The 25928-nt window shown below is 34.7% G+C and overlaps 1 protein-coding gene across 3 annotated transcripts in view; it reads left to right on the forward strand.

The window, feature by feature from the left end:
* The window catches only part of SEC63 (SEC63 homolog, protein translocation regulator), a 68059-nt gene that overhangs the window by 11299 nt on the left and 30832 nt on the right, over positions 1-25928 (forward strand). For all 3 annotated transcript variants that reach the window (XM_027601690.1, XM_027601688.1, XM_027601689.1), the window contains exons 2-12: positions 5097-5196; positions 9442-9556; positions 10563-10675; positions 15827-15888; positions 16505-16563; positions 18196-18246; positions 19433-19541; positions 21658-21752; positions 21853-21985; positions 23520-23612; positions 25233-25387. In XM_027601690.1, coding sequence (XP_027457491.1) covers positions 5097-5196; positions 9442-9556; positions 10563-10675; positions 15827-15888; positions 16505-16563; positions 18196-18246; positions 19433-19541; positions 21658-21752; positions 21853-21985; positions 23520-23612; positions 25233-25387 — 1085 coding nt within the window. The remainder of the gene's footprint in view (positions 1-5096; positions 5197-9441; positions 9557-10562; positions 10676-15826; positions 15889-16504; positions 16564-18195; positions 18247-19432; positions 19542-21657; positions 21753-21852; positions 21986-23519; positions 23613-25232; positions 25388-25928) is intronic.

Raw genomic sequence — 25928 nt, forward strand, 5'->3', positions numbered from 1 at the left:
ATTTCTCAGTGATTTTTATAATTTTCACAATATCAAAAATATATGTTGATATATTTATTTGAACTGAAAAATGAAGTCATACTATTTTTTTGACCAAGTTTGATTTGTCTAATTGATTTAATTAAAATGAGGGCTGCCTTTGCCAAATTGATTATATAGGGTATATTTTCTATAAATTGAATGATTCAAGGTAATCTGCAGCTTCCAAGTTTTAACAAAATATACTTAAATTAGAAGATAAAGCTATTTTGTCTAATGTGTCGGATTGGCAAAAATGAACTTTTCATTTTTAAAAATAAGTTTTGGTATTTATGGGATATTTATAAGCTTAGAAGTGATAGCATAGCAGATACTTTACTCTCATTTTAGTAATTTATCAACTTAAAATATTTATGTTGTCTTGATAACACCAAAAAAAGTAGCATCAAATTTTAGCATCTAAAAGTTTATAGATGTCAAACCTGAGTATGATAAACTTACTGATGTTCTTTGGCAGTATGTGCTAAAGCATTTAGAGGTGAGGCATCTTGATGTCTGCAGTTTACAGGAAGATAGTTCGGATAAAAAAGAGAGGGGGAAAAAGGAAACTAGAGGTAAGGCTGAGAGTTGCAAAATGTTAACATTTGGTGAAAGGTACTGTTCATTGTAATATTCTTTCAACTTTTCTGAAGGTTTGAAGATTTTCAAAATAAAAAGTTAGGAAAAACTTAATAGTCATGGGGAATAAAAAATTAATTTTAAGAGGCATTTGTCAGTATCATAAGAAATGACTTACCAGGATAAAAATATGTTACATTAGGATAAAATGTGGGGGAAGTAAAATGAGGGGTTGGCTTGTACATGAAGTTTTGTAAATGGATGATGGTGGCTATGAAATTGCTGTGGTATTTAGATTTCATTGGTGTGTTTAAAAGTGATGGAACTATTTTATTTTAAAATGTCAACTCCATGTCAAAAATGACATCTTTTGCCACTCTTCAGACTTCTGATAAAAAATTTGAGATGCCAAATTAGAAATCTACAAGTAGATAATATGATTTTTAAAAATTCTTTTTGCTGGGCGCCTGGGTGGCTCAGTCGTTAAGCGTCTGCCTTCGGCTCAGGTCATGATCCCAGGGTCCTGGGATTGAGTCCCACATCAGGCTCCCTGCTCGGCGGGAAGCCTGCTTCTCCCTCTCCCACTCCCCTGGCTTGTGTTCCTGCTCTCACTATCTCTCTCTGCTAAATAAATAAATAAAATCTTTAAAAATAAATAAATAAAAATTCTTTTTGCTGTAATCAGGCAGACAGGTTTGAAGATTTTGTTTCTGGCTAGCATTCTTCAGTTCTTTGGCTTCAAGGAATATGGTGCTAAGGGTTCACTCAGATATACTACACCCTGGCAGATTGTTCTGGCATGGACAGATGGCTGTGACTATTTTAGCAAAGACATTGTATAGCTTATGAAGCACAACCATAATAACCTTCCCCCAAACCTGTACTATTTCCACAGACATAAAAACTTTGTTCAGCTGCTGAGAGCAATCATAATGTTATATTGTTTTTAAACCACAGAATTGTTTTACGACTTTGTTAATTTCCTTTTTCTATAAATGTGGATGATTTCTTTAAAAACTATAAGTTAATGGTATTATTAATATAATTTGTACTGGCCATGACACTAGTAATTCTACAAACTAGAAGTTTATAAATGAACTTTTTTTTTTTTAATTCTAAGTGTCTTCTAAAAAACTGCCTGGAAAGACTTCACTTGTGATACTTACTTTGACTTGAGGTCATTCATGTAGAGATTTGGAATTTGTATTTAGTTGTGCTGGAAATCTAAATGCCAGTGTGTTACTGTGTAAACTATAGCTTGTAGTACTTATTGGTTGACTTCAGTATTATCCTAAAAAGTTAAGATATAAGTTTTGGATTGGAAGAGTGAGGCATAAAATGTACATGTACACATTGTGAAAAACTACGGGGCTGAAAACCATGTGTACTTTTTTTTGGCCAGAGACATTGGGAGAATATCATTCCTTTGAATAGATCAAGCCATCTGGTTAATAGAAACTTCAGCATTGTTCTTATAACTTTGTCAAACATTTCCTTGGTTTTATAGTTGAAAATGGAAAACTGTGGAGGCTTAATTTAATGAAATACAGATTAAAAAATCACTGGTGATACTTTCAAAAATGTCCATAATTTAACCATGAAAATAAAAAAATTAACATTACTCCACTTCATTCTCAGACCCTGTTTAAGTTTCGTCTCAGTGAAGTTCTTTATAGCAAAAGATCCAGTTCAGAATCACACATGACATTTAGTTGACATGTTTCTTTAATCTCCTTCAGTCTGGAACAGTTCTTCAGCTTGTTGACTTTGAAGATTATAGGCCAATTATTTTGTAGAATGAAACTGCGGGTTGTCTGGTGTTTTCTCATGATTAGATTCAGATTATATATCTTAGGCAGGAATTTTACAAAACTGATTCTCTGTGTCTCTTATTGTATTCTGTCAGATCGTATATGGTTGCATTTTGTCCCATTGCTATTGATGTTCACTGATCACTTGATTAAGATAATGTCTGCCAGGCTTTCTATAATAGTTTCCTATTGCTGCTGTAACAGATTACTACAACCTTAATGGCTTATTACAACACAAATGTATTTTCTTACAGTTCACCAGGCTGGAAGTCCAAAATCAATTTCACCGGGCTAATCATGGGGTTGGTAGAACTGGTTCTTCTTGGAAGCTCTAGAGTTGAGTCTGTTTTCTTGCCTTATTTAGCTTCTAGAGACAGCCTGTGTTCCTTGACTTATGACTCTTCCCTCCATCTTCAGAGGACATCACTCCAACATCTGCTCCCATTATCATATCACCTTCTTTGTCTTCAACCCTCCTGCCTCCTCCTTTTAAGGATCCCTGTGATTATATTGTGCCCATCCAGATAACGTAGGATACATCTCCCCATCTCATCTTAATTTAGTTGGATCTGTAAAGTCTTTTTTGCTTTGTAAGATAATGTATTCACCGGTTCAGGATATTAGGATGTGGACATTTTGGGTGGCAGTTGTTCAGCCTACCATATTTTCCCACTGTAAAATTATTCTTTTCCCTTTTGTAATATTTTGTGGAAAGACACTTGGATCCCTTGTTCTTGTTAGTGGAGAGTAGTGGTATTTAGAAACTAGATCTGGGTGTTGATGTGCTCACTGCTATTGATCTTGCACACTGCTCCTAGGCTCCCTTAGTAGTGTTAGGGAATATATATGTATAGAATACATCTGTATTTCTACATGGAAAGATATTAGTTCATACCAAAATCTTTAATTCCAATTCAGTACCACAGGATTCGTTATTTTCGAATTTTTCATATGTGTAACTCCCTTCTCTGACAGTGAAAAACTGACCCCAGTTATCTTTTATATGTTAACTTATTTGATCAGTCCCCCTGCATATTACCAGTCTCCTTTGCTGTCACTACCCTTTCCCGTATATGGATCCATTGTCATCACACCTCGTTCTGATACCTCCTACCACATACCTCTCCTATGTGGGTGCTTTCCTCAAAGCCTGGTGGTAACAGGGTAGTTGGAGTTCTTACTTACATGGTGGCTTTGGAGCATTCTGTTATATGCAGAGTTCTTTTACTTATCTAACATCTCATTTAAGCACTGCAGTTTTGTTGTTTCTAGTATTGTGAAAAAATTTCTATTTAGTATTAACCAGCTGGACTCAGTGTAGGTGATCTCAGTTTTGTTGGTAACAACCAAAGCATTATAGTCAGGAGCCAGGGGACCATATGCCTTCTTCTCCCATCAGGCCTTCCTGATCAGGTGTTGACCTTGGCCCTTTTCAGTGTCATAGAGCTTCTTCTTAATCTGTTTGATCTGGTGCTTGTTGGCCTTGACATCCATAATGAACACAACAATTATTGTTGTCTTCTGTCTTCTTCATGGCTGACTCATTGCTCAGGGGGAACTTGATGATGGCATGGTGGTCAAGCTTGTTGCTCTTCCAGGGAAAATATTTGGGCTACCTTTGGAGTATCTTGGGCCACCAGAAGGTGGGTGACATGCAGATCTTGTGTGTGTGTGTGTGTGTGTGTGTGTGTGTGTTTTGTGTGGCTGGGGTTGCCTTTTAGCATTGCCTTGTTGGCCTTCCAAGCCTTTGTTTTGGCTTCAGCTTTGGGAAGGGGAGGGTTTTTTCCCTTTGCTTTCTGCATGACATCTTCGTGAAAAGATACATTTTTATTTTAAAACTTAATTTTTTTTAACTTAGGAAAGTTATTCAAGTGATGGTAATGAGTTTAGTAAAACAATACATGATATTTTGGCTTTAGTTTAATTCCTCTTTAATTGAATTGCAGATTTTTCCTGGCGACTAAAATAATGCCTTTTCTTATAACTCCTATATGAACCTATTTTAACTTCTTATGGGTTTGGGTGACTTTTCTAATTTAACATAATCATTCTCATAATTGAATAATACCATTTCTGCTTAGCTTCCTTTTAATAAGCTGCATGTTTCAGCTATTTTACACTTTTTGTACCTTCTATAGCAAAAGGGAAAGGAAGAGAGCATTTCTCAGAAATTGCTGATTATGTGACTAAATATTTTGGGTTCAAGTCAGTTTTTGTGTTTTCAATTAGAAGTTATTTAAGTCTCACATGAAAATGGTTGCCTGGGGTGCCTGGGTGGCTCAGTTGGTTAGGCGACTGCCTTTAGCTCAGGTCATGATCCTGGAGTCCCAGGATCGAGTCCAGCATCCGGCTCCCTGCTCAGCAGGGAGTCTGCTTCTCCCTCTGACCTTGTTCCCTCTCATGCTCTCTCTCTACCATTCTCGCTCTCAATAAATAAATACAAATCTTTATTAAAAAAATGGTTGCCTGGTAGTCGAACAAGATTTTCCACATAGATCATTTGTTCTGAATGGCAGAAAAATTAACCGATGTTGTCAATTTTTCTTAAAGGTTATTTGAGTAGGTAGTCTTTTATATTCCAGTAAAATTTTAGCATGGTAATGAAGGTTAGTATGGTATTAACTGGTTTTGCCTTCATGTGAAAAATGCTTTAACTTACCACCTTATTTATTTATTTTTTTTTGACAGAGCAAATTCGATTAAAGAATATCAGAAAAGTATATGGAAGATGTATGTGGTATCGTTTACGGTTATTAAAACCCCAGCCAAATATTATTCCTACAGTAAAGTAAGTAATTGGTTTCAGTAAAAAAAAAAAAAACAAAACTTAGTGCTTACTCTTTGCTAGGTAACATATAAAATGTGGGTATAATGATGAATAAAACATATGTTTAAAGAAATTGTAGCCTTAGGTGGGGGTAAGATGTGAATTTGGGAGCTTTTAAACAGTGATTTAGAGGTTCAAAGGAGAGAGAATGTACTTCTGACTTGGGGGAGGGAGAAAGGGAAGTCAAATCTTGAAGGAAGACCTTGTGCATCTTGTCAGGATTGGCATTTTGCCTTAAAGACTATGGGAGAATCTTTAAAAGATTATCAAAAGCAGGGAGGTGACATAATCAAGTTTGCATTTCATAGTGATAATTAAAGTTTATTGAGCACATACTGTATGCCAGATGCTGTGCTAGGGCTTTATGTGTTATCTCATAATTTTATTATTAACTTCAAAGTAGATGTTCTTGCTATTTTGTCAGATGAAGAAAGTAAGAGGAAGATGAGGTAACTTGACCAGGGTCCTGGAGCTAGAAGTGGTAGAGCGGGGACCTTTTATTTTGGCAGGCCAATTTGATTAAACAGGACATTAGCATGTTTAATTAGAGGAGGCTTATTTGATTTTGTGAGGCTATGGGGTATGCTGGTTTAGAGCCTAGGCTTTGGATCTTCACCCTGAATCATCAGTTTTGAGGTAGTAGGTGAATCTGTAATGAAAGAGTTGCTATTATTGGAGGATTGTATCTTGTGAATTACTTATATCTATCTGTCCAGTAGATAGGAAGGGAAGAACTAGCAGTGATAATTAGTAAAAGTAGAGCCATTTATTTTTTAATTTTGGCTTAAATGATGATGATAGTTTTCAACATATCTGTGTAACTTCAGGGGGCTTAAATGGTCTTTCTTGGTAAGGTTTTACTTTGCCTAGTTTAGTTCCTTTGCAGAGGGAGGGAAATTTTAGCTTTGGTGTTAAGAGTTCTACATTGATGCGAAAGTAAAAGGCAAAATTAGTGATTAGAAGAGTAGTTTTATGTTCACTGTTTATTCTTTGCTTTTGCTTCTCATTTTAAAGTTTTATGAGGTAGCAAGGCAAATAGTTGTGGCCTCCTAATCTCTTCCTTTTTTGGTTTTGGTCAATACTTTGTGGGTATCTGAACCTCAGTTTTCAAGAAAAAAACCCAACCCTGTGAAGTTCTCTTTAGTGATTAGTAAACTGATTTACTTAAATGGAAGCACAAATTAAGGGATGTTTATAAGTGAGGAAGAATTAAATTAGGTAACAATTTAGATAAGGTCAGAAACATCAAAACCTTTGTGCTACTTAACCTTAAAGCATTGTTTCACAATTAAGCAGTCATTGCGTAATGCTCTCATTTCTGGAAGTTGCTTCCAAAATGACCTTTAAAATATACTTAGAGTAAAAACACAAGACTTCACAAGTTGATCACTGATGCTATTATATGTAGGGAAAGACGCTTATCTTTCCACAGGACCTAAATATGTTTTTAAAAAATTGGGTGTAGATCATGATGAAATCCATTATGTTTCCCCCTTTGCTTTGGCTTTCAGGAAATTAAAGCATGGTGTTATTGGTTGTTACAGTTTTCATCAGCCTGGGCGGTTCTATTATGAGCTTCTCTAATCCTCTCTTCATTCTTGAGCTTAGAGAGCCAGGTGCACCATGTAGAGCATTTGTCCTGGGGTATAGTATATCCTGGGTGTTTTGATTCCTCTCCCTTCTTCTACCCTTGTTTGCTTTTAAGTCTTGTTTTAGTGGTTTTCAATTTCACTTTTATCTTTGTTTTCTGAGCTTTCTTAGCCTTTTGGAGCATTGGCAAAACAAAATGTGGAATTATTAACTTGTAGATTTTCAAGTGTTCTGTAGCATATCGAAGGAATGGCAAACTTTGGGTTTGAGTTAAAAATTACTATGTAAATTATTCTCCTTATTCATTCAATAAGTAGTCATTGTGTGCCGATTATTTATGTGTCAAGTAATATACCAGGAACTGATATATTGTGATTAACAAATAGATGTGGTTCAGCAACTTAACAGTTGTGGGAGAAACTGGCAAGTAAACAAGTAATGATAATAGAGTTTAGTAAGGGCTATGAGGGGGGTGCCATGACAGAGCAGAGGAAGGGCTTTCTGGCTTGAGACAGAGAAGGCTTCTCTGAGTGAGGTCAGGGCTGAGATTGGGTAAGACATACTGAGAACAGCTAACAGGAATTGTTTACTATCTGTGAGATACCTTCTAGGTGCTTTACATACCTAATCTCTTTTAATTCTCAAACCCACCCTAAAAATTGGAAACTGAGTTGTAAAGGACAAAGCAACTTTCCAAGATCTCTAAGTTAGTAAGTGGTGAAGCTGGAATTTGACCTCAGGTAGTTTTCCAGAGGCTGTGTTCTTAATTACCTCTCCCTAGATAGCTAGGTAGAAGTGGGAGTGTTCCAGGTAGGACATCCTTTTCCTCTTTGGGGATATAGGTAGTATGGAAAGAAGTTTGCAGTATTAGGTACTTAATAAGGATTAGAACATTATTTTGGCTAGATGGAAAGAAATTTGTATCTGAATGCCAACCCTGTTTAAGCTACTCTGGGGTTAGTCAAAAACTCAGTAAGATCCTGTTCACGTGCTCAAGGAGCTTGCAGTGAGTTAGAGGAGAAAAGTCATGGGTTTTGCTTCTTAGTGACTATAACCCTGGTTTTCCCATGATCACCTTGACAAGGGTAACAATTGCTTTGAGGTGAGTCTTGAAGGATGAATAGATTTTGGATAGGCAGAAATGGGGAATGGGAATTCTAGGTGGAAAGATTCAAGAGCAAAAGCATGATGGTAGGAAAAGCTTAGGGAACTTTGGGAGATGGGGATTTTTTTTTTTATTGGGTGATAAAGGTCAGTAGGTGGATTTAAACTTGATCCTAGAGGCTCATTCCAAATAAATATATTTAAGCTAGGTTTCTACCAAATGAGCTTAAACACCTGGAATATTTTCTGTCTTTGAAAAAAAGGTCACTCCAATTTTGTTTGATTAGGCCTCGATTCATTTTATGTGTTTAACAGTTCCTACTTACATAACAAATTGTGATATAAAGAGTATAAAAATATAAAATTACTCAATTTCATCACTTAAAGATAGCCACTATTAAGATGATTTACCTTCTATATTTTTAATAAAGTTTTATTTATTAAAAATAACATACATATTATACATATATCTTGGAAAGCTGTTTTTCTTGTTTTAATTTAATTTAATGATCTTCCACAGTAAATATTGTTTTTATTGGCTAGATGGTATTTCACTTTATTAATATACCATTAATTTGTCTACTACTCTATTGATGGACATCTCTGTGTGTGTTTTCTGTTATTCTGTGTATTATTTCTGTTATATATTTGTAACCAGCTTTTTATATACCTAATTCTAGTTTATTTCCTTCTAAATTTCTTGAAATAGATAGTTAAAAGGGTATGTACTTCTTCAGGGTTTTGACACCTTATTGCCAGACATTCCTTCAGAGTGTAAAGGGTATGAGTGTTCTTTTTTTTTTTTTAGCCTCTCCAATACTGGTAATATCAGTCTTTTAAATATTTTTACTAAACAGAGCATATTGGAGAGAAGAGGTTAGGTTTGCTTATTTTTTTTAAACTATCTATTCCTTTATATCCCTTTTTATCCAATTATGTACATCTTTCTATATTTGTATTCGCTAATTGTTTGGCTGTGTCTTGGTTTATTAGTCTCCTATAAATGATTTATTTAATTAGTCCCATATAAATGGATATTTAATGTGTTTCTAAAGTTTTACTGTTATAAACAAGGCTATTCATTCACCCATTTTTTGCAGTTTATCTTACTCAAAGTCTAATTATTAGGTTAAGAGCAGCTCTTTTTTTCTTTTTTACATAAATGGTTTACTGAATACTTAGTTTTAATATATTTTGATCTAATATAATGAGACCAATAAGTTGAATTAAGTTCTATACATAAAATTCTGCAAATAGCAATCGAGAGAATATTACAGGTAAGATTCTAGATGCAGACTACTAGATTCTAAAGAATTCAAAGGTAAAAAAGGCACTGCTCTGGTTGTGACAGGAGTTTACAACCCAGAGATTATAGAATTGAGTCAATATCATAGCGATGTAGGACGCTTTGATTGTTTTATTGCTTTGTTCTGCCGTATGTCTTTATCGATTCTTAAAGGAAAACCGTATAGGTATATTTATTTATACTTCATGTATCTTTTTCCTAAACAGGAAGATAGTTCTGCTTGCAGGATGGGCATTGTTCTTATTCCTTGCATACAAAGTTTCCAAAACAGACCGAGAATATCAAGAATACAATCCTTATGAAGTATTAAATTTGGATCCTGTAAGTATTTTTCTACAATGCACATTAGTTTATTGACTCTATGAAAATACTGTAAGCCCATATCCTAAAAGGAATTGGGTTGTGCCTAAAGAAATCAGTTTGGATATGTAATCCATTATTATTCTAATGTATATATGTTTTTTAAGCTGCAGATGTTAAGTTCATCCTAGTAAGGCTTGGTTTGAAATTGCTAAATATAAGAATGTTTGAAGATGAGATGAGAAGTTAGTATATTTTTAAAAGACTTTTATAAATTGGTTTAATGCAAAGTTAAAACCAGGGGGTTCATTTATGTTATTTGGATGGTAAAAATCTCATGATCCTGTGTTAGTTGACACTAAAGCAGTGTGTTAAGTCTCTTTCTGTCTTACAAAGAACCGGTTTCATTGTTAATGGTTTTATAGAAGCAAAATTTGCGTCATATCTGATTTTTCTTACTGTGATGATCATGATCAAGAGAGAATTTTTTTAAGATTAAAAGATTTTGGGGGGGCAATTTAATGCCATAAAAATCAATATGAAAAATTTATTAATAGAAATTGAGTCTAATTAGGAAACAGGTAAACTTCTTAAGTGTTTAACATTAAAGTATTGATAAACAAATGAAACCAAATATTCTTCTGATTATTTCTTAGAAAGGGAGTTAACCTTTGATTTGAGAGTTTCTTCAGACAGACTTAATTTACTGTGATCACTTTGATATTTAAATGTTGCTATCTTTTTATTTTATTTTAATATGGCATTGTGTGGTTTCATTCTTAAATCCTTGGTGCCTGGTGTTACACAACGCCCAGTAGGTGCTCAATAAAATAAACATATTGGACAAAATAAGTATATTTTTATTTAAAAAATACATGGGATGAAACTTATGGGACAATTATATAGGATGAAAACATTTTCTCTTTCTGAAAATACCGAATAGTTTATATTTTAAAGTTCAAAATAGGATGAATTATGTTTTTACAGCATTGTGCTTATTTTAACTAAAACAAAGCTTTCGTTTTAGGGGGCAACAGTAGCAGAAATTAAGAAACAGTATCGTTTGCTCTCACTTAAATATCATCCAGATAAAGGAGGTGATGAAGTTATGTTCATGAGGATAGCAAAAGCTTATGCAGCGTAAGTATCATAGGACCCATTACACATTTTTAGGAGTGGTAAAGATAGTTTTTTATTTGAATAAAATATTTGTCATAAGCTTTTAAATGATGACCTTATATGTTGAGTCTGTTTATGGAACTGCCTGACAACCCTAAACTGCTAATTTAACTAAACTTGAATTTTAAGTAACCTAGAATAGTGCTTTTGCCCTGTGAAGTTAGTTAAATTCAGTAGTAGGTAATATGTTAATTGAGTTATTTTCTAAGCATTCTGATTGGAAGAGGATATACTTATACCTTGTTTTCATATCTAGGCTTTTTTTAGACTAGATCTCTTTCTCTTATTTTGGAAACGTAGCTTATCTTAGCTATCTAAAGACTAGTTTAATTTTTGGGGAACAAGATAAGGGTATATAGAATTAGAGTTTTTCCTTGAGTGTTAATATTACAAGAGATAAAAGTTAGCTGGATTCTTCAGGGCTCATAGGCATATCCCAATACAGCTCTTATGTTAAAGAGTAAAATACAGACAAGATGTTGTCTCTTTTTAGAGGACTCAGTGATGTATAATTTTGTGCTGATTTTAAAAACAGAAGTAAATAATAGGACAGGCGCCTGGGTGGCTCAGTTGGTTAAGCATCTGCCTTTGGCTCAGATCATGATCCCAGGGTCTTGGGATCGAGCCCTGCATCGGGCTCCCTGCTCAGCGGGAAGCCTGCTTCTCCCTCTCCCTTCGCCTGCCACTTCCCCTGCTTGTGCGCTCTCTCTATGTCAAATAAATAAATAAAATCTTAAAAGAAAAAAAGGTAAATAGGATACTCAGATGTAATATCAAGTAGAAGTGGTATATGACTTACAGAAGTTTGGGAAATACTCATTTTGTGCTTAATAAAAGTATACTGACTATGTCTCCTCTCCCGTCTTTTTTGTGAGTTGCTTGTTACATATGTGAATATGATTCTGCGATAAAGCAGTGCCTTCAGGAACTTCCTGAAGTGTGTACTACATTTCGTTTTCTGTATGGCAGATGTCCTCCAGATTGCTGTTTTTCAGTTGGTGTCTTCCCCTTTTTTCACTGTGTCTCTTCTAAGCATTTACTCTCATTGCTCAAGTGTTTCAGTGCTTTAGTTGCTGTCTTCAGGTAATTTGAGAAGAACTGAAGATACCCAGAGGAAGTCAGATAGCTAAGATTGATTAATTGGTAGTTTTAATTTTAGTCCCTTTGTCCCCCCTCCCCCCTCAGTTTTCAGGTATTGTAATATTCTTAAGTTCATGATTTTGTTCTCACGTTACTGGAAATCTGACTCTTTATGTTGTATGGTCATTATCTAAAAAGTACAGAAGAAGAATATATGGCCTTTGGTTTTAACTCAATTATATGATCAAGCTATAGAATGCTTTTTAAGTAAAATGTCTTAAATAGTTGATGGTCCGTAAGACAAATGAAGGAGTAAAATAATTATGGGACCCAGAGCTTTGAGATCTTGTAACTTGTATAAGTATAAATGGATTAGATAAATATAAGTTCTGGGTGATTGAAGTTCCCATTTTATGCATAGTTCTAGCAGCCTAAGTATAACTCAAGCAGCTTTTGGAATGTGTTTATAGGCTTTGAACTGCACAGTTTTTTAGAATTTGCTTTGGCTCTTCAGGATATTTTCTCTTCCCTTATTTGCCCATTATAATAACAAGCTGGGTCATTCTTATTTCTTCATACCAGTTTCTAACTTAAAGGAAAGGAGGTGGTTAGTTTTGAGGAGTTAGACCAACTATTGAATTTTCTGGTTCATAGTTTCTGGTTTCTTTTGGATATAGTTGGGATTTGGCTTTTGGGTGTAAAACATATGTTTAAGCTACTTTATAACAAGTGGACAACATAGATGTTACTTTAAAGCTATTTTTTTTTAAATGTGTTTTTGTGTGTTCCTATGCATGAGTATGTAACTTAGTAACATAGTCAACTCAGGGTCATTCACCTATAATTTAATGAAAACATTCTCTAGATCAGGATGTAAAATCTGGGACCCCTGAAACTGTATACAGAATTTTTTTTTAAAGATTTTATTTATTGATTTGAGGGAGAATGAGAGAGAGAGAGAGCACGAGAGGGAAGAGGGTCAGAGGGAGAAGCAGACTCCCCGCTGAGCAGGGAGCCCGATGCAGGACTCGATCCCGGGACTCCAGGATCATGACCTGAGCCGAAGGCAGTCGCCCAACCAACTGAGCCACCCAGGCACCCTGTATACAGAATTTATGTGTATTTGTTAACTATGCATTTTTCCAGGGCCAGAAGGGTTAGAGATTTTATCAGATTTGTAATAGGATCTATGGCACAACCTCCCACCCGCAAAGTTAAGGGATATAATCATGTTTAGGAAACTTTATACGCCTTGAATTTTTAAAAATTATGTTAATATTACTGGTCTTGTTTAACCTTATTATATATGAATTATACTAAAATGTACATAACTTTTTTTTTAAGATTTTTTATTTATTCATTTGAGAGAGAGAGCGAGAAAGCCAGCACAAGCAGGGAGAGAGGGAGAGGGAGAAGCAGACTCCCCGCTAAGCAGGGAGCCTGATGCGGGGCTCGATCCCAGGACCTAGAGATCATGACCTGAGCTGAAGGCAGACACTTAACCATCTGAGCCACCCAGGTGCCCCTAAAATTACATAACTTTTAAGTATTTTTTAAGTCTTAGGAATGGTATACTGAAGCACTAATAAGTAGCCAAAAATGTTCCTTTCTTACACTTTTAAAAAGTTTATGATAAAGTTCCTTTAATTTGATTGAGTATGGAGCATGGTGCTGCCTGTCACACACCAGTTGTACAAATCAGCTTAATGAATGAATTAATGGAATGGTAATCGACTGTGTATGCAGTTTGAAAAAATGAAGTGTTTCTATGATGTGAGCTATGCTTTATTTTGCAAAATCAAGGGCATTGTGTAGAGAACAAAGCAGTTTATTATGCTGCCATCATTAGAAAGGTAGAGCGGACAGATAATTATTTTTGGGAAAAGAATCTGATAAGAGGACAGAATATTGAGAAAAATAATAGCAAAACCCCTGGGTAAGTGGACAGTTGTACAGGGAAACCAGGCCAAAAATTTTTGAGAAATATCCCTCCCTTAGCAAAAAAGAGCCACCATAAGCACCATCCTTATGAACCTCTCTACAGTGCTTTTTGTTGGCTTCTGTATTTTACTGTGGACTTAGGTCAAATAGTATAAGTGGAGTTAAAGTTAAAAAGGGACTGAAGATGTCAATGTACTTGTTTTCATAAATGACCAAATTGATAAGTTTTAAAATATTTTCAGTTCCTGACGAACATAGGTGCAGAAATCCTCAGCAAAATATTACCAAGTCACATTCAACAATATATTAGAAGGATCATTCACCACAATCAAGTAGGATTTATTTTGAGGATGCAAGGATGTCTCAGTATTTGCGAAATCAGTCAGGGTGATACACCACGTTAATAGAACGAAGAATAAAAATCAGATGATCATCTCAATAGATTCAGAAAAAGTATTTTGCAAAATTCAACATCTGTTTTATGATAAAACTCTCCCTCAACTGTTAGAGTCTTAGAGGGAACATAGCTCAACATAATAAAGGTCATATATGAAAAACCCACAGCTAACATCATACTCAGTGGTGAAAAACTGAGCTAAGACAAGGATGTCCACTCTCACCACTTTTATTCAACATAGTACTGGAAGTGCTAGCCACAACAGTCAGACGAGAAAAATAAATAAAAGACATTCATATTGGTAAGGAAGAAGTTAAACTGTAACCTTTTGCAGATGGCATGAAAACCCTAAAGACCACCAAAAAACTTTTTAAAAGTAATAAATGAATTCAGTAAAGTTGCAGGGTACAAAATTAATACCTATTTTTATTTTAAAAATAAGTCATAGGAAATACGGTCAATGTTATTATAATAGCATTGTACAGTGAAAGATGGTAGCTACACTTGTGAGCATAGCATAACTTATAAACTTGTCAATCTCTATTTTGTACACCTGAAACTAATGTAATATTGTGCTAACTGTACTTCAATTAAAAAAAATTAGGGGGCACCTGGCTGGCTGAGTTGGTGTAGTGTGTAAGCCCCACGTTGGATGTAGAGCTTACTTAAAAAAATAATAAAAAATAGAAATTAGGTTTAGAGGAAAAAAATTTGAACTCATTGCAAATTTTTGCTAGTTTTTAAAGGTACTTCTGCATTTTCACTCTTAATGTGGAGCTTTGTTGAATAGAAAATTACATTGTATCCTATATGTGTATATTCTGGGAAGGTTAAAATTAGATTTGGATATAAACGTAATCTTTTGCCACTTAGTCTTCAAAAAATGCCTTTCTTATGATATTACTGGTCATTTTGTGTGTGTCTGCCTTGTCTGCTTAACAACACTGTAAAGTTTTTGAAGGAATTGAAATTTTCTTTTAGTATTTTTTTAACATCTATTTTGGGACCTGGAATAAAACCACTCTCATTTTGTGCCTTGAGCCATGTCCCAGATCAAGGGTAATATTTCTTTTTACGTGTTTAAAAAAATCACTCTGTCATTTTTATATTGCTGGGTTAGGAAGCTGTTGTTTTAGCAGGTATTTTCCTAGTCCTTCTGGCAGTTGGTTTAGGAGAAAATTGTGACCTCAGCAACAGTGCAAATGACCTTTTCTATAGCAATGGAATTTTACAGGTGTTCATTTTTTTCTTTGAGAATGTGGTACCAGTTTTGGGATTATTATTAATTTGTATTAAGTTTATAAATAGGTATATATTATTATTGAAGTATAAACAGTGCTCACTGAAGAAATTTTGGAAAATATATGAGGATATAAGAAGAAAGTCACCTATAATCCTCCCTGCCTTCTCAGAAAATGTAGTAACGTTTAAAGTTTTATCTTCCTGCTTGAACTGGCAAAACTTGAGAACCCATGGGCCAACCAGGAATTTCTATAAAGGCTCAGTAGTTCTCATTTGCTTTAATGTAGAACTCCTTGCTTTCCTCTCTTTTTTTCTGATTTCAGAGAGGCTTTTCTTGATTTTCTAAAATTAATATCTATAAGAAATGAGTTGGTTAGTTAATAGAGTTTGTATATATGAGTACTTTTCAGATGTGCCTTTCTAATTTTGCAGTTTTGTTCTTTTAATGCTAGTTTAACTGATGAAGAGTCGCGGAAAAATTGGGAAGAGTTTGGAAATCCAGATGGCCCTCAAGGTGTGGTAAATAATAATTACAAATTACTGGTGATATGGTGTGGATATATATATATGTGTGTGTGTGTGTATATATATATATAATGAAAATATTAATAGATTGAGAAGAATATTTTGATTTTCTTAGTTTGTTAATAGGAAAATTATAACCTCAAGGAGCTAAATAGATATGTAAATGAGCTCTCATTAGCTAATTTTTACTTTATTTTTCTTTCTAGCAACCAGTTTGAAAGATAGAACTTAGATTAGGTTGATGAGAAGTGTAATCACTGTAATTATTCATCATTTCCAGCTAGCACTTGATAAAAGTTGGATGAAAACAATCTGTTTTTCTTTACTGACTTTAAACATTTTCTTGTATATTCATAGTGTTTACATTACCCAGGACATATAAAAAAAGAATTTAGATTTAATAAGAAGGAATTCATGTACTTTGGTCAAGTTTCCCCCCCCTTCTGGAAAAATCCATTAACTTTTATGTAATGGGAACACACATAATATACTCTTTCTTAAAGCTTTTATTGGGCTAGGGGGAGTTGGGAGGCAGAATTTTGGGATATAACTAAATAATAAAACTGGAAGTTGAGATTCTTCAGAAATAACTCTTTCTGTTTTAGCCACAAGCTTTGGAATTGCCTTGCCAGCTTGGATAGTCGACCAGAAAAACTCAATTTTGGTGAGTGCATGTATGTAAGACACATTATAATGTGTTAGATATCAAAATACTGCAATGCCGTTTTTAACGTAACTGTGTATTGTGAAAACTTTTTACATAACGGAGAAAAGAATTGGTTCTTATTATTAGGTTGCTATTTGGGCAGTGTGTTCTAAATGTAGTTTAAAACCTTAAAGTTGTGATTTCTTTTGGAGGCGGTTTCAGGTCAGGTCTTACCATTGGTTTGGAGAACTATGGTTTTATATGGTATCCTAAGTAGTACTCAAAATTTAAATTATCCTTCATTTTACATTTATCCAAGCTAAATTAATGTTATAACATGTGCTAAATTAATGCTATATATATTCCATATGGTACTTAGGGAGGCAGTAGGATATCAGACTTTTTTTTTTAAGATTTTATTTATCTGAGAGAGAAAGAGAGAGAGAGATGAGGGGCATACGGGAGGGAGAAAGAATCTGAAGCAGACTCGGCACTGAGTGTGGGACCCAACGTGGGGGCTCAGTCCCATGACTGTGAGAGCATGACCTGAGCCAAAACCAAGAGTTGGACACTCAACCAACTGAGCCACCCAGGCACCTCAGGATATCAGACTTTTAATCAGTGATAGATGCTGCAACTCTAAAATGTCAGGAATTATCTTAACCTATTGTTCAGGAATAGATGTTTCCCTATTTCACATTTCTTTTTTTTTTTTAAAGATTTTATTTATTTATTTGATAGAAAGAGACACAATGAGAGAGGGAACACAAGCAGGCGGAGTGGGAGAGGGAGAAGCAGGCTTCCCGCTGAGCAGGGAGCCCGATGTGGGGCTCTATCCCAGGACCCTGGGATCATGACCTGGGCCGAAGGCAGACCCTTAATGACTGAGCCACCCAGGAATCCCTATTTCACATTTCTTAAAAATGATTAGGAGCTGTCTTTGAAGCAATAAAAAAGAAAATTCATATAGTCTGTCATTTGTTTTGAAAATGGCTGTTTAATGTTCTTTTATGGCTGATGAACATTATCTTCAGGGATATATGGTTTCGTATATAAGAGTGTCTGTCATGCTTAGGATTACTGTGGGAATACTGGAGAAGAGAGATAGTTAGCTACCTGATTTGGGATCAAGTAGTAGGAGAAAAATCTAAGACCAATAGATAGAAATTACTTGTAAACAGAACATTATGAAGTTGTTCCTTGATAAGGAACTAGGCTTCTATTATTTATTTCTAAGACACTAACTACTTGCGAAGGTGTGCATCTATAAGTACCTGACTGGATGGAAAATATCATTTATAAAGCTGTTTTGCTGGTGTTATCTACAGAGCAGATTAAAAGGTAATTTATTATAGTGGATAAAAGCGTAAATTTTTAGAGTTGAAATGCCTGGATTCCAATCCTGGCTCCACCACTTGCTAGTTGTGTGAGTTGGGACAAGTCATGTAACCTGTGTGTGCTGCAGGTTCTGTATTTGCAAAAGGAAAATAATAATGGTACCTTTCTCATAGAGTTTGAAAATAAGGTTTAAATGAAATAATACATGAGGAGTGCTTTTGATAGTGCCTCTCCCATGTAAACCTAAAAATAAGTGTTCCTGGTATTATAATTGACCTGTGAAAGGCATAATTATTTTCTTTTCAATTCTAGGTTTTACTTGTATATGGATTAGCATTCATGGTTATCCTTCCAGTTGTTGTAGTAAGTTCTAACTCTTTTTTTTAACAATTTTTGGAAAGGGAATTGGTGGCATGCTTTGGAATCTCCCTATAAGATTGCAATTTGTATTAGAATATAATCCATTGATCCTTGAATTTTAAGAATCTTAATTCAACTATACTTTAAAAGTAGGTGATATCATTTGAGTATGTTAAAGTATATCTCCTCCCAATACAAAAGTTACACAACTGAAATAATACAGGTGTATTTAGAGTTTAGAATATCTTCCTGCATCACCTCCCTCAACTTCGTTTCTTCGTTAGAGATAATCACTGATAAGTTTGGTGTTCTCCCTTTCAGATTTTTAAAAAAATGTTTATTTATTTATTTTTGAGGGGGAGGGACGGGGGGAGAGGGAGAGTAAGAATTTCAAGCAGACTCCCTGCTGAGCATGGAGCCCTGAGATCATGACCTGAGCCGAAATCAAGAGTCGGACGCTTAACCAACTGAGGCACCCAGGTGCCCCTTTCAGATATTTTTCTGTGGATTGTATATACATACGCACTTTAAAAAAAAAATGTCGTCTTACTGTATGTATTGTTCTGTGACTTTTTTTGCTTCCTATATTGGGGGCACAACATACAGAGCAACCTCATTTTTAAAAACTATTGCATAACACCTCAATATGGAGATAACATAAAGTTTATGATTTTACTGTTTCTTTTGTGACTGGTGGTTTTCTTTCTGGTCTTATAGTTTCTCTGAGTCCCGTAGTGAGACTGATAATTAACCTGTCTTGCCTTCTTCATAGGTTTGTTGTGTGAGGATCCAGCTATATGGAATCATGTGAATGAAAGTAGTATATCAACTGTAAAATTGCTCCCGCACTTATTTATCAAATATTTATTAAATACAAACTGTCAGGAACCAGCTTGTTGCTTTTATAGCAATGGTTGTTTTGTTTCTGTTTTATCTTCAGCTTCTAACTGAACCATAAATGTTTTAATCATATATATGTAGTGGGGTAGGTTGGGGTTTAGGTGTTGGGCAGTATAAATACTTGCTAAATAATTTGAAATATGTAACAAAGCATTTTTCTAAAATTCAGGTATTGTTACTTGTTTTATGAACATTTAGAAAATTTGACCAGAAACATATTCTGCATCAAACCTAATATTTACTGTGGTTTTGATACTTTATTTATTTTTTAATTTTATTTGCATTTTAGGGCTCTTGGTGGTATCGCTCAATACGCTATAGTGGAGACCAGATTCTAATACGCACAACACAGATTTATACATATTTTGTTTATAAAACCCGAAATATGGATATGAAACGTAAGTAAATTTAAGTAGCTGTGATAATAGATTATTTTCTGAGTCATTTATGTGATATATATTCAACTGGAGACATTTCATTTCAGTTTTATATTCTGTTCATATAACTAAAGCTGGAGAATGCTAACACCCTTTATCACATGTATTTTTTTTTTTTTAAGGATTTTATTTATTTATTTGACAGAGAGAGAGCACAAGCAGGGGGAGTGGCAGGCAGAGGTGGGGGGAAAGCAGGCTCCCCACAGAGCATGGGGAGCCTGATGTGGGATCGATCCCAGGACCCGGGATCATGACCTGAGCCGAAGGCAGTCGCTTAACCAACTGAGCCACCCAGGCACCCACATGTATTGTATTTCTATTATTCCCATTTACTCAGCTATATATATATATATATTTTTTTTTTCCCCTAGAAATTGTATGGTAAAGCTTCATGTGGGTAAATTTTGTAATAATACTAGCTAATATTTCTTGAGTGTTTGTTGTATACTAGGGATTATGTATGTGTTAACTCAATCTTTATTTTGCTCCCATAAGTAAGTTACTGTTTTTAAGCACATTTTATAGATGGGGAAACTGAGCTTAAGGATACTTACAGTAAGTGGTAGAGTTAGTATCAAACTCAAGCAGTCTGTTTCCCAAGCCCTAAATCAGTACGTTATACTGTATTAGTCTCAATAAAATAGGTAGAGGTCTTGGATGTGTTGAAAGAAAATTGTCAGAATATTTAATTCACAGATTCTTATTTCAGAATTTCTTTATGGAAAAAAAAAGTTCCATTTAAAATACTTTCTTTGATTCCATAAAGCTAACAGTATAAATTTTATCCTTGGAATACATAATGTTGCATTTCAGAATCACTGCTCTGCAGAACTTACAGACATATCATAGAAAAACCCTGCTTCCCCCCTCGGGAAAAAAAAGGAAGATACAAGTTTTAAAAAGTTTTAGATTGTGCCTCACTGTAGAATACATTTTTGTTCCAAAACCTAAATGGAGTTTTCTGTAGTTTGGATTTGGCCAGTTTTATTAATTTTTTTGGTAATGAGAAAGAGACTTCTCAGAATCATGTAACTGTGTGAACAGATCTTTTATTTTTGGAGTATTTTTGGAATGAGCAGATCATTTATTTCTGAGGAATAAGTGGTTGTTACTCTCCCTTTTACACACAACACATATATCACTTTTCCTTATGTTGAATTGAGATATTAATACAGAAACCACCTTATGAAAGTGTTTCATGTTTATGGTGTGTTTTAGTGTGTTTTTTTGCATCAGTGGTCTTGATTTCTATTTTATTTCTGACAGTGACACTTAGCCTTACACAGTTCTATGAGAAAAACATTGTTAAGCTGCTGGTGGGCTTGGTTATACATCCTTGATTACTTTAGTGTTGGCATCATTTATTATATAGCTATTTTAGGAGTAGTTGTTTCATGAAACATTTGAGGGTAGTGATGGTAGTTAGTAGCTTACACATACTACTGTTCTTACTGTGTGTCAGGCACATTTGAAGAAACTGAAGCCCATAGAGAGGTGAAGAATATTGTCCTGGGTCATTTAGTTAGGGAGTGAAACTCTAGGGTCTATGTTCTTAACCTTTGTACTGTCCTGCTTTTTGTGAATACATTGCATGCATTTTTTGCTGGAAGGTGAGATTGATGACTGCAGTGCCAGTCATCAAACCTAAAACTCTTTTTAACTCATTGTTTCTCAGCCTTGTTTAACTATGGAACCCCTCTTTTTTCCACTTAAAAGTTATTAAGATCACGTGGGATACTTAATAATTGCTCTGTAGAAAGCTTCTGTGGAACACATGCTTAAGTCTAGAAACAGATGCTATTTAAACTGATTTTAATGCATCCAGTGCTTTGGGGCCCTTGATTTGATGTATATTTCTATTTACTTGTGATAGGTAATATTGTACATATTTTAAAAAGTGAAACGTTTCTTTTTTTATGGGAAAAATGAATACTTGTTAATGGAGTTTGGATGATTTTTAGCTTTCCATGCAAGTGGAAAATTGCCTCAGTGTAGGATTAATGAAGTATCACAGGAGAGGAAGTTAATAGGTGAGCAAATGTATTTATTTACCTTCATATCACTTTTGTTTTCTTAGGTCTTATCATGGTTTTGGCTGGAGCCTCTGAATTTGATCCTCAGTATAATAAAGATGCCACAAGCAGACCAACAGATAATATTCTAATACCTCAGGTTAGGCCTAGCTCCCAGATTCCTTGATATAAGCATTTAGGTATTAAAGTTAATGCTTTTTTAGGTATATATTTTTTAATAATTATTTTATTTACTCTAGCTAATCAGAGAAATTGGCAGCATTAATCTAAAGAAGAATGAGCCTCCACTTACCTGCCCCTATAGCCTGAAAGCCAGAGTTCTTTTACTATCTCATCTTGCTAGAATGAAAATTCCTGAGACCCTTGAAGAAGGTAGGATTCTAATATCTGCAGGGTTTTTTGTGTTTTTTTAATATTAGAGCACACGTGAGCTGGGGGAGGGGGAGGATGGGAGAAAGAATCTCAAGCAGACTTGGAGCTGAGGATGGAGCCTGGGGTGGGGCTTGATCTCACAAACCTGAGATCATGACCTGAGCTGAAACCAAGAGTCAGATGCTTAACTGACTGAGCCACCCAGGCACACCTCAGCAGGGTTTTAATAGTACAAAAGCAGTGGATTTAATTAGACCTCATGGTGCAGTGTTTTGGCCCTGTTCTTTTTTGCTCAATCAAATAATTGCTCAAGGACCTTTTAAAAAGAAAACTTTATGCTACATAATTCACAAATATTTTGAAAGTCTAAAGTCAGATACTTGGACAAATGTTAAAATTTAGTATTTCAAGGTGAGAGAAGACTCTGAGAAATGTTTATTCAGTTGCAGATTATATAGTAATTTCTAGTGAGTTTTTAAAAAAGATTTTGTAAGCTTTTTAAGCTTTTTGGGGGAAGAAAAAATGGATTTCACAACAAATATCTCAGTCAACCACCACTACTACCATCACCTCCAGCAGTAATTGCTGATAAAGGATTTAATTTTTATTGAAAGCTTCCTAAATTGCTTGAAGCCACCTCTCTATGTAAAAGAAAAGCAGTGGATTGGGACAGTGCTGTTTCCAGGGATGTCATGAATTTGAGTGTCATTTCTTCTTTACTTGCGTTACTTCATTTGAAGTTTTAAAAGAAAATTATTATACTTAGGGAATAAATGTTCTTTCTGAATGAAGCTCCTCTTCTTCTGTCCCTTTTTAAAGCCAATAATAAAATCAAATGCCTCCAAAAACAAGGCTAGCTGATGCTCAGTAATTGGTGATAAGATAGGATACTTATGATGGAATGAAAGATCACTATTTAGGCATTTTGTTGGAGTTGCAAATTAACCAGTAATTCTGATTTTTCTAATATTCTGTACAGATATGAAACCATCTCCATTTTTTACCAATTAAGTAACAGGGAACAAATATTTTTTTAGGTTGAGTACTAACCCCATTGGATGATCTTAATAGTTAACCATTACATGCAGTAAAAATGAGTCTGTCTCCTTCCTCTTCCTCCCCCCCTTCTCTTTCTGCATTGAGTTAAGATTTATTCTCAATCTTAGTCTTTGGACTTATTCATAGTTATAGAAACTTAGGTGCACAAGAAGAAGATTCTTAAGGTTCTTAAATATAGTAAGATTAGAATTAAGTTTAAGACTATTCTTCCAAAAAAGGGAGTTAACTTATGAAGCACAACACCATAATATTAAAAATTTGCCTTTGAAACATCTAATCTGATCTAGGGTTTTCTGACTGATTTTTGACAGTGATGCTTAGGAGAAACTGTTGTGTTCAACCTTTAAAATTCTGAGGTCATCTGAAATATTTATGGGACAACTTGAATTTAGTATTAGTCTTGGACTATAGATGATAGAGATGTTTCAACTATAAAAGTGGAATGATTTGTTTCAGGTTTTCTGTTGTTTTGCAGATCAGCAATTTATGTTGAAAAAATGCCCTGCCCTACTTCAAGAAATGGTTAATGTAATCTGCCAGCTAATAATAATGGCCCGGAGCCGTGAAGGTGAGGTGGAAATGTAATTAATTATGTTGTACTTTTTCTTGCAAGCTCCTGGAGATTATACTTACAGTTTTAGGATTTTTGAGTACCTACAGTAATTCTGCCTATGTATTATATAAGTTGAATCAGCTTTCCCACTTTTATTCATGGTTTTTCTTACTTCTTTCCCGTATGTTCCATTATGTAAAGTCTTTATCACAATTCATGTTTTTGAATTTATTTATTGTTTTATTGTTTGTTGTCACTTATTGTTAAGATTTAAGATACCTTTTCCTTCCTTTGAATATTTTTAGAGTTAGGTTATTCTGTATTTTAACAATGAGTTTGAAATAATTAAGTGATGTAATAATGACTCATCTGACATGTAGTGTTTTTTGCATGAAGGGAAAGAAAAAAGAATGAGAGAGTTTGTGGTCAGTAATGGAAAGGGAGACCCTTAAAGGAGATAATGGTCATGGTTTGTTGTTATGGCTGATACCAGTTCTTGGCATGGTATCAGTATGTTATTGATACTGATAATTTACTGTTTTGGGAGGTGATGCAAAGAATTTTTCTGTTAAACCAATGTTTGTTGCTGGATAAAGGCTGTTGCATTTGAACATGTTTGTATATTTTTGGTATCTTATAACTTCTTTAATTTAAATTTTAGGTAGTTAACATACAGTGCAACATTGGTTTCTGGAGTAGAATTCAGTGATTTATCACTTACATACAACACCCAGTGCTCATCACAACAAGTGCCCTCTTTAATAACCATCACCATTTAGCCTGTCCCCCACCCACCTTGCTCCATCAACCCTGTTTGTTCTCTATCATTAAGAGTTTCTTATGGCTTCTCTCTCCTTTTTTTTCTTTTCTCCCCTTCCCATATGTTCATCTGTTTTATTTCTTAAAATTCTGCATATGAATGAGATCATGTATTTATCTTTCTCTGACTTATTTCACTTAGCATAATATACTCTGGCTCTGTTCACATCGTTGCAATTGGCAAGAGTTCATGCTTTTTGATAGCTGAGTAATATTCCATTTTGTATATGTACACCACATCTTCTTTACCCATTCATTGGTTGATGGACATTTGGGCTCTCTGTAGTTTGGGTATTGTTGATAATACTGTTGTAAACATCAGGGTTCATGTATCCCTTCGAATCTCTGTTTTTGTATCCTTTGGGTAGATACATAGTAGTGCAATTGCTGGGTCATAGGGTAGTTCTAGTTTTAACTTTTTGAGGAACCTCCCTACGGGATTTTACAACTTATTTTATTTTATTTTTTTTAAGATTTTATTTATTTATTTGACAGAGATAGAGAGAGAGAGCACAAGCAGGCAGAGAGGCAGGCAGAGGGAGAGGGAGAAGCAGGCTCTCCACCGGGCAGGGAGCCCGATGCGGGACTCGATCCTGGGACTCCAGGATCATGACCTGACCCGAAGGCAGTCGCTTAACCAACTGAGCCACCCAGGCACCCGGATTTTACAACTTTTAAAGGAAAATCAACACTATGATCTTAAAATTTGAGGTGTTAACGATATTCATATGAGTCATGTTTTCGTGATGAGTTGTGTACTCCGGAACACATAAAAAGTCCAGCCTTGTTTTTTCTTTTATTCCTGTTCTTTCTAAGAAAGGGAGTTTCGTGCTCCAACTTTGGCATCCCTAGAAAACTGCATGAAGCTGTCCCAGATGGCTGTGCAGGGCCTTCAGCAGTTTAAGTCTCCCCTTCTGCAGCTCCCTCACATTGAAGAGGACAATCTTAGGAGGGTTTCTAATCATAAAAAGGTAATTCTTTGCCACTTTAAAATCAGCTTTAAACAGTATGTCATGTTACTTAAAGGTAGCACGAATGAAAAGTGTTCTAGAAGTGTTTGCTATGACTTTCTTAGATTTAGAATGTCTTAAATACTCTACAACTATTCCTAGAGTGGTTCTGTTAGCATTTTCTTGCTTAGGGAGGTGTCTTATAATATAAATTTACCTACTGTAAGTGATTTTACTACTTTGGAGGTCAGTGCATTTTAGTAATTAAGACTTTGTTCTTTATATTATGTTACCAGAAATAAATGTACAGAGTAAAAATGCACTGAATGCTTTCCAGTCATTTCATGCCTGGCTTTTAAGGTTGGGCATGGTTTATTGGTTGAATAGGAACAAAAAAAATTAAGTTTTCAAAACATAAGTAGATCAAATAAAGATGCTTCTAATTTAGATAATGCAATCTATTGTAAAGATCTGCTAATGAATCTTAAGATATGGCAAAAATGTGTATAAATGAAAAAACTTGAGGAAATATAAGAAAAATTATAATTCTGATAGGAGATTT

Source organism: Zalophus californianus, chromosome 7 (genome assembly GCF_009762305.2).
Source record: "Zalophus californianus isolate mZalCal1 chromosome 7, mZalCal1.pri.v2, whole genome shotgun sequence".
NCBI lineage: Eukaryota > Metazoa > Chordata > Mammalia > Carnivora > Otariidae > Zalophus > Zalophus californianus.